General features: G+C 39.0%; 1 protein-coding gene across 3 annotated transcripts in view; it reads right to left on the bottom strand.

Annotated features, from left to right (window-relative positions):
* LOC105487900 (transmembrane anterior posterior transformation 1) overlaps nucleotides 1-15,181 on the bottom strand; it is a 79,239-nt gene that overhangs the window by 15,823 nt on the left and 48,235 nt on the right. For all 3 annotated transcript variants that reach the window (XR_011621443.1, XR_011621444.1, XM_071093831.1), the window contains exons 9-13: nucleotides 11,788-11,897; nucleotides 10,340-10,399; nucleotides 9,876-9,944; nucleotides 6,145-6,221; nucleotides 2,130-2,290 (exon numbers count right to left, since the gene is read on the bottom strand). Coding sequence is in view for 1 of the 3 variants with exons in the window: in XM_071093831.1 (XP_070949932.1) it covers nucleotides 2,130-2,290; nucleotides 6,145-6,221; nucleotides 9,876-9,944; nucleotides 10,340-10,399; nucleotides 11,788-11,897 (477 nt within the window). In the remaining 2 variants the exon portion in view is untranslated. The remainder of the gene's footprint in view (nucleotides 1-2,129; nucleotides 2,291-6,144; nucleotides 6,222-9,875; nucleotides 9,945-10,339; nucleotides 10,400-11,787; nucleotides 11,898-15,181) is intronic.

The raw sequence follows: 15,181 nt of genomic DNA, 5'->3' as shown, positions 1-15,181 counted from the left end.
ATACCATCAGCTGTACACATTTAAAATGTATAATCTGATGAGTTCTGACATGTGCATACACCTGGTCACACCACTGCCATGATGGAGGTAATGACACATCCAGCTCTCTTGCACTAATTTCCTCTCTCCTGCCCTCACCCCCAGGACTGCTGTCTTTTGTCTCCTTACAACGTGATGAATCTGATGTAGCCTCGAGAGACGGCCCCCTCCCGCTCTTCAGCTTGACTTCAACACCCTCCTGAATGGTCTCTAGTCTGTGCTCTCCTGACCTCCAAGACATTCTGTGCAAACACTCAGACCCTCGTCCTGAATGTACTTCTCATAACATGACCCCTGAGTCAATGGCCCTGCCCTGTAGTACATGCTTAAAGCTTTTATCCCCATTAGACTGGATCTTCCTTGAAAGCAAGACTGATGCTTACTAACTTCTTTTTATATTTTTTGTGGAGATGTGACTCACTATGTTGCCCAGGCTGGTCTCGAACTCCTGGGCTCAAGCGCTACTTCTGCCTTAGCCTCCCAAAGTGCTGGGATTATTAAAGGCGTGTGCCACCATGCCTGGCCTAACTTCTTAACTAATATGCATAACAAGAGAACACATACAGGCCTCACTATGAATTACCTAGTTGGCTGAAAAAAATACAATCCTTATTACTAACAGTGTTCTTATAATGAAAACAATTATTTCTCAGTGATTATACACATTGTTATTTTACTTTATTTTTGCTTCCTGTTAAGTACACACGATGAGCACAGCCCCACTTTCAGGTAGGACTCCAGTCCAGCCCAAATCTCCTCTCCTCCCTCTTTCTGAAGCACACTCCACACTTGCCATATTGAGCTGCTAGTTCTCCAGATGCTTTTCCAGGCCTCCATGATCTAACTCATGCTGGCCCTTCTGGAATGCCCTTTCCACCAGCCTGCCCTAGGCCAGTTTCATCCTTCAAGCTTTTAGTTTAGAAGAACCCTCTCCTGTCCCTCCAAACCCTCTGCTCACCTATTTGGACCCCTGTAATTACATGAGGTCTTGAAGGACATCCTTTATTTATTTTTCTATCTTCAGCATCTCCTCTAATACCTGGCACACAATTGTTCCACATATTTAAAAATACATCATTTAAACTAAAAGTCATATGAACAAACACCTTTGTGAACAGGGAACTGCCACCTAACAACAAAAATTAAGTCAGTGTCCCAGTTCTTCCTCCAAATCTTCCAGCCCAGAAACCTTGGAATCATCCTGAACTCTCTTATTCTTCTCACACTGCGTAACTTCCTCATCAGCAAATACTTCACACAAACCTCCCAGGTCTATCCGGAACCTGGCCAGGTCTCCCTGCTCACACTGCCTACCCGGCTCCTGGCCAGGTAGCTGCCTCTCTGGTCCCACCCCTCTGGAGTTTATTTTCCACAAAGCTTGAGAATGATCCTTTTAAAATGTCAGCTGCTCCATGCCACTGCTCCGCTCAAAGCCCCACAACAGCCCCCTTCCACCTGGAGTCAAAGCCAAGGTCCTCGTAACAGCCTGCAGCCCTCCATGGCCCCCAAAACCCCCTCTCCAGTCCTTTTCCCTGGGAATGGGCCACTGCAGCCACCTTGCTTTTAATGTCCTTTGATGCACCAAGCCTCTTCCTGCTGGGCCTCTGACTGGGAGCTGCTCCTGGAAGGCTGGATGTGCTGTCCTCAGGCCCCAGGACTCTGTGCAGTGCCATCTCCTCACACTTGGGGGAGCATCCAACTCCCTGTTGTACTTCCCTTTCCCCATCCTGCTTTGTTTTCTCCGCAGTTCCCCGTCACTTGACATAGTGCATATTTATTTCTCTCTACCCCTCTTCCCAACAATCTAGAACAAGCTCCACAGGAGCAGAGAATTGCCTTTCCACCCCACTGCTGTATCCACTGGAGCTGACGTGTCACAGGTGCTCAATACTGAACAGCGAATGAGTAAATGGAAAACTCAGAACACTGGGCCAAGTATATATGCGATGGGATCTAAAACACAACCATTAAAAGACCAAAAAACCTAGGCAAAGTGAAACCAATCTTTAAAGCGTTGCTTAACATTGATCGAACTGTGATTTAACTATTTGAAAATGATCCAGGGAAGTGAAGAAAGGGACCAAACCTACCTTGAGAGGGTTTACATTTGTTCTGTGATTTACTGGACGGCTTGCCTGGAGTGCAGGCTGGGGGAGGATTCGACAGCTTCTCTTCCATTTTGGCTTCTTTCACATACTGGCACGATTTCCCCAACAGCACAATGCTATTAAGTACTTTCAGGGATATCAACCTAAAAACAGAAACAAAACAAACCATATCCGTTGGAATTCATCTAAATCCCTGTGAATGCTCATGGCTAAGGAGAAGGCAGGGGGCATGGGATGGGGACAGGTCAGGGATTTCGAGGAATTTACACAAATCTTGAGTTTTCTGAGGCTTCTTTGCCACAAAGAAAAGCTTCGGAATTCCTTAGTGTTCTTCTTTTTTTTTTTTTTTTGAGACAAGAGTCTCACTCTGTCACCCAGGCTGGAGTGCAGTGGCGCAATCTCGGCTCACCGCAACCTCCGCCTCCTGGGTTCAAGCAATTCTTGGCCTCACCCTCCTGAGTAGCTGGGATTACAGGCATCCACCACCACACCCGGCTATTTTTGTATTTTTAGTAGAGACGGGGTTTCACCATGTTGGCCAGGGTGGTCTCGAACTCCTGACCTTGTGATCCACCTGCCTCAGCCTCCCAAAGTGCTGGGATTACAGATGTGAGCACCACGCCTGGCCTCCTTAGTTCTCTTATAAGAAATTATACGACTTAGAAATTTTTCCTGGTATTAAACATTTTAACATTTATTCTTTTATTATACAACAAATACATTTAGCACATGCAGATGAACAAAAAAAAATAATAAAATTACACGATTCCACACCCTTATGATAATCACTGTGACATTTAGTATGTTATCTTTCAGTTGCTTTCTCTGAGTACGCCTCCATTTGTACTTTCTTGCTGTATAGAAACAGGGTCTATTTTACAAGGCAGTAGGCGAGGGGAGTCAGGAGACAGAGCATGGACTCTGGGGTGAAGTGTGTTGGTGTGGAGTCCTGAGTCCACTGCTTAGAACCTGTGTGCACCTGGGCAAGCTACTCAAGCAGCTAATCTGGAAAGGAGAGCACTCAGGTAAGGTGCTCAGAGCAGTGCCTGGCACACAGAAATGGCAAGCAATTTTGTTACTCTTGTTGTTATTTATATAACAATGTATCATGAATATTTTTCCATATCAGTTAATGTTCCTCAGTGACATTATTTTAAATGGCCTTATAACATCACTGTATGGGTTATCAAATAACCAAGCCCCAAACAACTCTTATTTCTGGATATTTAGATTATTTTCAATATTTTGCTTCTACTAAAAAGTTTCTGATTAAGAAAACATGTTAAATCTGTATTTCCTTAGGATACCTAGATACTTATGACTACAGAAATAAAATTTCTGGGTCAAAGAATATGAATATTTTAAGGCATTCAATATAAATCTGGAAAAAATTATGGGAAGAAAAAAGTCTCGCATTAACTTCAATGCCAGTTTTACAGCCAGTGAAGAAGCTGGTTTTCTTTTTTTTTTCAAGAGACAGTCTTGCATTGTCACCCAGGCTGTGGTGCAGTGGCATGATCATGGCTCACTGCAGCCTTGAACTCCTGGGCTTAAGCAATCTCCCACCTCAGCCTCCTGTACAGCTGGGACCACAGGCATATGCCACCACGCCCAGCTAATTTTCTTTTTTGTAGATCTGGGGTCTTGCTATGTTGCCCAGGTTGGTCTCAAACTCTTGGGCTCAAGCAATCCTCCCACCCCAGCCTCCCAAAGTGCTGGGGCTACAGGCATGAGCCACGATGCCATTTTCTGCTCAGCTCCTTTCGTGGTCTCCCCTTCCCGGGCCCTCTGCCCCCATGACTGCCCATGGACTACTGTAGCTGCCTGGCGCCTGCTGTTCCTCCACCAGGCCTGTGTCCCTGTGCCCTTCTGCTAAGCCTATGCTTTTCCCAGGTGGCTGCACAGCTCCCTTCCTTACTGAAACACCAGCTGACCAGAGAGGCCTGCCCTGGCCACCCTCTCTAGGCAGGCTGCGTCTGCCTCTCCCATTCATCTCCTCATACTATTGTGCTTTTCTTCCTAACGATTCCTACCAACTGTCAATAGAGTGACTTGCTTTTCTAGTTGTTGTCTATTTGTTGTCTGGAATTTCTGTGACACCAAGGCAGGGCACTTGTCTGGCTTCTTTTTGGCCAAGCCCTAGACCAGCCCAGGCCCAGGCCCTGCTGCTGAGCAGCTGCTCCCTGAGGAGCGCTGAGCAGAGCAGTAATGGCGGAGGCTGGCAAGTCCTCCCACTTTAGCTGGCAAGAGTGAGTCTGGAGGGAAAGACGATAAACTGGGTGCAGTGGGGAAAAACCTCAGCATTTTATGTCAGGAGGCCCAACTGAATTCTGATTTTATTTTTTTAACTGAAGACAGATTCTTGGGTTTGGTGCAGTTAATTGATAAAGAAGGCATGGACAAGGTAGTTTTGAGAAAGTTTCTGAAGGAGAAGAGGATAATTTAGGAATTATCCTGAGATGAGGATTAGAGTAGATGAATAAAGTAGAAAAGTGAGCAGATCTGTCTGGCTGTGCTATCCAGGTGCAGAAGTGAAGCAACATGGGGAGGGAGGCGACACTGGAGGCTGGGGGCACCGGTACCCTGAATTCTAAGTAACTCAAGATTAAAGTACATCCCCCTTGGTGAACTATGCACAGGCAACTGTAACTAAACAAAGGTTTTCAGATGTAGCATATACATGCTTCATTTCGTGATTATTATGTAAAAAATACTAGAATATTAGATTGTCAAACAATTATTCCCACTGAGATGACAGCAATACCACTTGGTAAGCACAGCACAATGTTAAAAACGTTGAGGTGCGCTGTGAGACTCTACATTAGAAAAGGAAGGTCTTAATGTTATTTAATGTCAAAAAACGAAAAGAGTTACCTTAATATAGTAAACTATTCATATACTCATTCAAACAAAAAATAGGCAATGCTGTACAGTGTGATCAGAACCTCACCCTCATGTGTGAAACACTGAAATGACCTACATGCAGCTCTGCAGGACACCGGCCTGAGCCAGGCACCGCAGGAGCTGGGAAGCAGGCCCATGACTCAGGATACTTGGTGGAGAGGTGGAAAGTGCAGACAGTAAGTGACTATTCCTATGCTACTTCAACAGAAGCTTCCTGAGCACGTGCCAGGTAGTGTGCTAAGCCCTGGGCAGGAAACAATGTGAAAAACACACTAAAAAAACCATGAAACTGGAACACTAAGCAAATCCACTGCTCAAACTGTGACTGCTATGCTTACCCTCCAACCTTTCTCCTCTGGAGGGTTAAAGTTCGACCTCTCTCAGACCACCCACCCCTCCCTGAGTGAAGCTCCTGACACACACCACCTAAGTGAGGGTGGAACAGGTTTCCCATTTCATTTTTCAGTAAGTTAACTGAATGCCAGGTCTGGTTACTTTATCATTGTTCACTTCTTGAGAAAAGTAACAATGGCAAAATCATCATTTTATATTGTTATTTTCTTCATACCATTTATTTCTATCTTAGTTAGTTGTTAATTTACTGTATGTCTCCCCCAACTAAAATGTAAGATCACGAGACCAACAAACCTGCAGATGGATTCCACTGGTCACAGAAAACCTACGCTTGTGCATTACATTTGGTTTTATGTGATGCCCGCCTACAGTGTGCTGAACAATTCAATGTGGCAAACATACTGGAGGGTCAAAGATGTTTTTAAATATGAAAACATGTCTGCAATGGCAGGCTTTTATTCATCAAAAAAATGTGAGTGAAACCTAAATCTTAAGCAAAAAGCGCTTTAAGATTTTGCTAAAAATTAAAATAAAATCTAAAGTACTATTAATACTACTACCAAATAGCAGTGTAGTTAATCTAACCAAGTTACAAATAAATACACTGGGAGGTATAGCTATTGAAAGGAAACCCCCAGCATAGATTGGGAGTAGTATGATTGAGATGCTATTAACTTCCATTACATCTTGCATTTATGCTTTACTATATAGCCAAAAACATATTCAAGAATAATCTTACCCAAAATAGAAGAGTATGACACAGGCATAAGACAGGATTCCTTGCACTTTAATTGAGCTTGTTACAACTCTGATGAGCTAGCCAGAAACAAACCAACAAAAACACACAAACAGAACACACAACCACAGAATTATTAGTTAATACTTAAAAAGATTTCACCATGCTGACTTTAACATTTTAGGCATAAATCTATGGCCTTTGTCTAAAAATCCAAGAAGGCAAATTTGTCGATTTGTATCAAAATCTGCCTGCTTGTGAAACCCGTGGTACATTTGGATTGGTTCAAGCAAATCTGGGATGTCTGTGGCTCGTGCAACAGTTTCACTCTTGTGGACTCTCTGAGGTCCGCCCTATACCTAGGTCATGAATGACACATGTACTTATACCTCATAGAGATGCAAAGCAGCTGATTTTTATAAAATATTATTCTGCAAAGTACAAATGATTTCATCTTGCTACATGTGTCCACACCAGAACTAGAATCATTGGGTGGGCGTTTCCTTATTCCTGTTCCCCCCCACCCCGGCCACGCCCCGTCCTTTCTTCTTTGACTCTTTTAAGAACCACCAGTAACTCACAGGGAACACAGGAAAAATGGAACCTTAAAAGTTTTGTATTTAGAAAAACTAAACACTATTAAAAAATTAATTAAACATTGAAACATTTCTCTCTTTTGGATAGTTATAGTTAAATACCCATTTTCTTACTTCTTTCACAGAAATAAAGGAATAACAGCGTTATCCTTGGAAGTCTGCTGAATAAATCTGGTGAAATCAGTTAAAGGAAAATGTCCACACATTATAAGTGCAACTGTGCCCATATGTTAAAAGAGAAAGAGAGACTTAGGGAGAAGTGGTCTTATCTAGTAATGTCAAGTTATCAAATGTCTATTAGAGTATCTTAAATAAACATCACAGTACACATTTAAAAAGACATTTACAAATGCTTTTAATAAAAGAACAATTGGGAAGAGGTGTGGCAATGGATTGTCATATGTTCAATAAACTCTAACTATGAGAAAAGTGACAATGGAAGCCCTCAACTGTGTCACTGTCTCTAACAGGGTAATGTCTACTGTATAGGCATTTGTGACTGAAGTTAACACAACTCTAGGATTTTATTCATTAATATGAAAGGCAAACCAATGATCACATTTAAGGCTTAAATACACCCTTATCTAGCATATTATCAGTTAACTTTTACTTAGTCTAATTTCCATGAGACTTTAATACACAATTTTTCTTTTTTCAGATATAAAATCATTTTAGGACCTAACGTAACGCTTAGAAGAAAAAATTGCCATCCTTGTACCTTAATTAAAGAATTAACTTGTCACAGAGGCCTTGGTATATTTCTCAAGGCTCCTGGATGCTTGCAAAAGCTGTGGCACACAACGAAGCTCTGTGAGCAAAGTGCTGTGGAAGGAAGCCCACTAGATCTCTGCCTAACTATACAACCCCCTTTCAGCACACGGGAGGTGTTCCAAAAGTGTTTTGTCAATTATTAATTATTCATAAATATTTTGCTATAACAGCCATAAACACTCATTTAAAGAATAAAACAAAGACTGAAGAAAAATTTTTAAATACTGAATCAAAAAAGTTCATACTAATTATGAATTTTCTGACAAGTAAGTTACTAGACAAATAAGTCAATTATTAGTTGGCAAAGCAGGATCATATTTAAATCCAATCATTTGACCAATCCTTACCAAAAAAAAAAAAAAATCAGGCCATGTAGGTTTATCCCTATACTTGTACGTTTCATATTTCTAGTTGTAGTAAACAAATGCAGAAATATTTAATATTCTATTTTATCAATCTCTTAAGCCCTTAACAAACAATTTTATTATTTGGAAGCCTCCATTTTTCTGAAATTCTAGTTCCTTTTCCCAAGCAAAAGAAAGCTATATTATTATGTAATAAGCAAGCTATTAATATAATTAAAAATGTTTTAAAAATTAAACATTTTTTTTTTTTTTTTTTTGAGACGGGGTCTCACGCTGTTGCCCAGGCTGGAGTGCAGTGGCGCGATCTCGGCTCACTGCAAGCTCCGCCTCCTGGGTTCACGCCATTCTCCTGCCTCAGCCTCCTGAGTAGCTGGGACTACAGGCGCCCGCCACTGCGCCCGGCTAATTTTTTGTATTTTTAGTAGAGACGGGGTTTCACTGTGGTCTCGATCTCCTGACCTTGTGATCCGCCCACCTCGGCCTCCCAAAGTGCTGGGATTACAGGCTTGAGCCACCGCGCCCGGCCAACATTTTTAATTATATTAAAAATTAATGTGGTTATCTGTAAAATCACACTGAAATTTAAATAGCATTAAGCCTATTAATCATCTGTCATCTAAAAAAAGTCAAGGAAGCTGGTCTAAAATATAGCTGGTATGATCTTCCCTTTCTTTACACACTTCTTAGTTGATCTGCATGAGACTGCAGCTATAGAAATCTAGATATCCTCTGGCAAAAAAGACAGTTGCGTTTTTTTTGTTTTTTTTGAGACAGAGTGTTGCTCTTGTCGCCTGGGCTGGAGAGCAGTGATGCGATCTTGGCTTACTGCAACCTTCCCTCCCAGGTTCAAGTGATTCTCCTGCCTCAGCCTCCGAAGTAGCTGAGATTACAGGCGCCCACTACAGGCACCCACCACCACGCCCAGTTAATTTTTGTATTTTTAGCAGAGATAGGGTTTCACCAAGTTAGCCAGGCTGGTCTCAAACTCCTGACCTCAGGTGATCTCCCCGCCTCACCTTCCCAAAGTGCTGGGATTACAGGCATGAGCCACTGTGCCTGGCTGGTTGCATCTGTTTTGATGTTAGAATAGATAGTCAAGAAAGAACATAATCAAATACAAGTGCAGCCAGCAAATATTTTTCTTTTTTTCTTTTCTTTTTTTGCCTCAGCCTCCTGAGTAGCTAGCACTACAAGTGCACGCCACTAAGCCAGGCTAAACAAATCCTCTTAATTAACATTATTATAGCCTAATGTTGCTAGAAACTATTTGCAAGCCTGTTCTGGGCAATTCATTAAAATATTCCAAGTTGATGACTTGTTGAGGGTTGATTTAGTAAGTTTCAGTAGTATTTTTGAAAAAAATACTATTTCTTGAGTATAAGAGCAGGAATTTTCATTGCAAAAAGTCTGGACAATTTTTTAAAAGTATTAATTACCACTGATAGAGAATATGTCTTCATTTGGGCACACCATAATTTATTTAACCTATTTTGCTTGCTTCTAAAGTTTATTACAAATGTCATTGAAATGCAAAGCTGTGCCCACAAATCACTGTGTGTCTTTTATAACTATTTCCTTAGGATAATTTCTAGAAATGAAATAACTGAATTAAAGCATGATACTGCCACATTGCCTTGTAGAAAAATACTGGATTAATTTATACTCCCACCAACACGTGTTACAGTGGCCACGTTAATGCCCATGCTCAGGTATTTCCATTAAAAAATATTTTTACTAAATGAATAAGCAAAACAGAGTGTTCTCATTGTTAGGAAAGCCATTTACATAAAACAGCTTAGCGTCACTTATCTATTGGATGGCTCAACCAATAGATATTTGGATATATAAGCTATTGCTATAATTTAAAACAAAATTTTCTTCCAAGTTATTTACCCTTAATTTTTATTTCAAGTCCTTTTGAAACAATCATATTAATAATCCATTTATTAATATTCTGTAATGATGGCTTTGTTACAAAAAACATTAAAAAGTATGCACTTACTAAAACAGCTAGTGGGAGAGGAATAAAGCCCATCCTCCGTGCTACAGAGTCGCTGTAATCAGTGTATGCCTGAACAGAGAGGAGCAAAAGATTCAGATTTATGGGATTTAAACAGCATTTTAAAAGTACTATTCACTTATTAGCAGCAAATGTTCTAACCAGGTGAGGCTATGGAGCAAGAACAGAATGTGGCACTTATAAAATGACGTGCAAATCCAAATGTTCACAAGTCTTAAATACAAAGCTGAATAACTTAAAATGCTGCAAAGAGCATACACTACTTAATGTTAAATATTACTATTATTCTTAATCTGTAAATGTTTATTTAGTGTTGAGAACAGAGATAAGTAGGCAGTTTATGTAGCTTTCCTTTAGTTAATATTTCATGCTAAATTAAGCATTATTCAGTTAATTTCAGACTATGCCTTTGTTAATTTTGGATTATGCCCTTGATAAATGCTCACATTTTTCTGTCGGCTGCTAACAAGGTCAAAAGCAAGACTGGCTCTATATTCACTGTAGACCTAAAGACAAATAAGAATGAAATATTAAGTAATATAGTAAAAATATATCATGCAGAAAGACTTAGATTTTATTAATGAAAACATTTAATAATTAACCAGGAACAAGTGCTAATAACCAAGCAGACATCTGGGCATAATTTCCCTATTTGTTTTCCTACAGTAAAGGTAAAAAGTAACCTTAATTCCCGTGAACTCTTAACATTCATAGATCTTTTAAAAGTTTTTCTTTAAAGGGGAATAAATATCCAATGACTATGATCCTGAGAGTTTGGAATTTGGGGAAGAGTGACTATTTTAAGTAGTGTAATGTATATAAAATAATTTTGAAATTTTAAATTAAATGAATAGTTTTAAAAAATTACTGTTTATCTAACCATAATAATGCCTTCTGAGAAAAATGAATGCTGAAAAAGACATAAAACTAAGTTAGGGAACACAGTAAATATGAAGGCACTTGTGAATGACTATTTCCACTAAAAATTGCACAAGTGTCTCAATCAAGCCTATTAATTTTGACTTCAGATGTTAAATAAATGATCCTATGAAAAGGGAATCATTCTGCATTGAGAAAGTTGAGAAAGTAAATGGTGAAATTACTTTATCAGTGCTTTACAAAAAAGTACAAAACTATTTACTTTAAGTATATTAAAACATTCAGAAACTCATAATCAAATCACAGCTGTTGCAACTGCATTTTATTTTAAATAACTGCCTTTTGAAATAAAACAAATATTACCGTGAGACTGTTATTAAAAGTACCACCCAGTAAAATCTAGAAAACTGTGGAGCTATTATTTATTTTGGGACTGAGGCAGCAATGAGAAATACATTAGGAAACCTTCTTATGTTTTATGTGCAATAAATCTATAGCCACATATCTATTTCTAGAAATTATCCAGAACATCTGATTAAAACATAAAACAAATTTCCCAAAGTTTAACTACTTTCACCAGAAAAACGTAAGGCTCTCGTCTTCTAAAACTTACCAGGAACCTATTCATAATTGTGGAAAAAAATCAATTTTTAAATACAAAATATTTTAAAAACCTAGCCAGAGAGAAAAGTTTTGATGGTCTAAGTTTTAAAATAGAAACAATGTGATTTTAAAGTCTTTAAACAGATTATGACAGTGTTAACTGATCAGAATGATTTTGAGTTAGTGACACTGTGACTTCGACTACAGGCTGGTCTATACTTCTACCCCAAGATATGGAATTAGCATTGCCTAATATTAAAACAGAATACTTTCGATAGTGTAATAATTTTTAGAAATTTAAAATTACAATTCTGACTTTAAAGTATTAATAAACTCCTATTATTCTACAACTTTTAAAAATTAAGCAACAGAAGTAAACTTTAAATATTAAAGTGTATGTCAAAATACATACATCTGCAGTAATGTCATTGAATTTGGTGATAAAGGCATGTTTTACAATATCCACGGCAATTTCTGATGCAATTACCATACAGACATCTGGAAACAACACCCAGAGATGATCTATAAATAGAAAAGAGAAAAACAATGAAATATCTTAATATGAACAGAATCCATATCACAGGCTACCAGAGAAATATGAAATATCTAGAACAAAACTGTATTTTCAGTAAATGATGAACTAGTATTCAATTATAACCTTTACCAAAAGAGCTATACTGTATCAAGTTAAAGGATACTTCATTCAACAAATATTTGTTCAGGCCTGGCACAGTGGCTCACACCTGTAATCCCAGCATGTTGGATCACCTGAGGTCAGGAGTTTGAGACCAGCCTGGCCAAAATGGCAAAACCCCGTCTCTACTAAAAATACAAAAATTAGCCAGGAGTAGTGGCGTGCACCTGTAGTCCTGCCTACTTGGGAGGCTGAGGTAGGAGAATTGCTTGGAACCGGGAGGTGGAGGTTGCAGAGAGCTGAGGTGGCGCTACTGCGCTCCAGCCTGGGTGACAGAGCAAGAACAACAAAAACCCAAATATTTATTCATTACTTTCTAAGTGCCAAGAAGTGCTTTACATGCAGGCTCCGGGGGTTTAGCAGAGAGCCTCTGCCTTTACGAAGCCTACGTGCTGACATGCTGATGGGATGACTAGACTAAGCAGGTTCCTTAGAAAATCCTTTAATTCCAGAGCTGCCTCAACGTGACAGTAAATAGCTAGAAGAGATGTGCTATAGTCTTTGCAGATGAGCAATCTTCTCCTTCTTTGATCACTACAACTTAAAGATATTGATCAATCCTTTGTTTCACTGTCATGCAGATGTTAACCTGATAAATTTGCTCACCATTATCACATTTAAATGTCTATTCAAGTAAGACCTAGTGTTAAGATAGATAAATAGGGTAACTGTAGTTTGCAATAACCTACTGTGCATTTCAAAATAGGTAGAAGAAAAGGATTTCACCAGTTCTAACAAAAAGACAAATATTTAAGATAATGGATATCCCAAGTACACTGATTTGATCTTCACAAAGTATACGAATACATTAAATTATCACTTGCACACCCAAACTATGAAAATTACGCATCAATTAAAAAAATTTTTAATGCCAATTCAGTATCAGGTACCTGATAAAACACACCCACAGACAACCTGCTAAGAACTTGGAAAAGAATGTAAGAGTGGGATACAGCAAGAAAAAGATAGGGAGAAACACTGACAAGGACCCATAGCAACTCAAGACCCAGGTAGCCGGAGGATGGGATGGAGACCACACAGCTGGGCTATCCTGGCTGACAGTGTAGGCAGCTTCTGTGAGTCTGGCATTACGTCAAGTTTTGGAAATCAAGGGACCTCTTTCTCTGATAAGCTCTGCTACTAACTGCTATATGACCTTGGGCAAGTTTTTTTTTGAATCAACATCACTGGCAAAGGGCAAGTTTCTTAATTAGCTAAATTCCAGCTTCCTCAACCACAAGGTAAGGATAGTAAGTGTCGACACTTAATTATTATGAGAACTAAACGAGATAATGGTGCACAGCAATATTCCTAGCATACAAAATGGCTAGTGCTGTTTTTATATTCCTCATGACCCTGAGAACTTAGAGCAACGTTCCATAAATGGCACTTCGTTGGTTTTTTTTTTTTAAAGAAATTTTAATAAACCTAAAAAAAGGAGTGAAAATGGTGAATTCATCAATAAAAGCAAGTGTTCCTTTTATCGTATTATCTGCCATAGCAGTAATAAAGGAGGCAAGATAATTTATTAAAAGTCACAGTATAAATGAGAATGACTTCAAATATCCAGCTGTCTAGGAGGCATAAAGACTGTTTGTCTTTTGTTTTAACCACTCAGCTTTGGGAATTGCTGATCCTACATGTACTCTACTGGAACCAGTGACACATACCCACTCTGCCCTTCATGGACACCCTGTTAGGTGACTTAGTTATAAAGAAATATACCACCATTCACTGAAAAAAATCTGGGTACTCAATGAATCTAGCCGTGTGTGTGGAGGAAGAGGCTTTTCTACCACAAGCCAGGTAGCCTACCTACTCCAGCTGCTGTCAGATATCATTTAATCTTATGGTTTCTCTATGAAAAAAACTTCTGAAAATGTATCTCCAAGAGCATATCTCTCATTTTATATGTTTTTGATTTTTCAGTTACTTGAAAATTACCAATGAATTAAAATAAAATAGTAAGTTAATAAATGCCTATAACATATATAATATTGGGAGTAATAAATGAAATCTAAAACATGGTCTCATCCTTTAAGAATGAGATTCCAACAAAAACATCAGATATTCAAACAAAAACTCTAAATTACTTGAGATACCTGAGAAATTGATCATTTCCCACTTAGCTCACTTCAGCATTATAATTACCCATTTCCCCTTAATTAGCCTGTAAGTCCTACAAATGTCTTAGTATTTTCTACATTTGCCACAGTGCCTGCCCTTGTGCCTAGAAACTAGCATATGCTCAGTGAATGTCTGCTAACTGAATGGATAATGAAAATTCATGGAATGTTGACAATTTCCTGTCAGCCTGAATTTAGAGATGCACCTAAGTTGCAAAACTTCCACCTTACTTTATATTTAATTTATCCCTACTTAAAATGCTAATCAATGGGTAAAAGATAAATGTTAGGGAAGAGCAAAGGTTCTTCTGGTCAACCCCTAAGATGAAAATGATCTTTCTGGATTTAGGTAACTAAAGCACACTACAGTTAAAAATAGAGGCTCAGAACTGCCGGGTATAACAGGGTGCACTCACCTACTGAGTATACAGCTCCAGAGACACGGAGGGGTTTATAGAAAATGACAGCATCCCACCACACCACAGAAAACATACCCAATCCATTCTACTGAAACAGGTACTGTCATGTGTCGCTCAGCAACAGGGACGCATTCTAAGAAATGTGTTTTTAGTCAATTTTGTCATTGTGTGAACATAATAGAGGGTACTTACACAAACTTAGATGGTATAATCACACACCCAGACTATATGGTATAACCTACTGCTCCTAGGCTACAAACCTGTACAGCACATTATCATTCTGAATATTGCAGGCAACCGTGACACAATGGTAAGTGTATCCAAACATGTCTAAACACAGAAAAGCACACTAGGAGACTAGGTGACAGGAATTTTTCACGTCCATTAGAAACTATGGGATCACCATTGTATATGTGGTCTATTGTTGACTGAAATGTCATTATGTGACAGATGATTGTTTCTCCAACACCTAAACAGTAAAACAGCCAAAGTCTTTTGAAGCTTTCTGCAATATTCATTTTATTCCGTGTAAAAGAATGATTTTGGCTTAGAAGGAAAATTATAAGA

This window comes from Macaca nemestrina, chromosome 3 (assembly GCF_043159975.1).
Source record: "Macaca nemestrina isolate mMacNem1 chromosome 3, mMacNem.hap1, whole genome shotgun sequence".
Lineage (NCBI taxonomy): Eukaryota > Metazoa > Chordata > Mammalia > Primates > Cercopithecidae > Macaca > Macaca nemestrina.
This window is presented reverse-complemented; position numbering and strand designations above follow the sequence as displayed.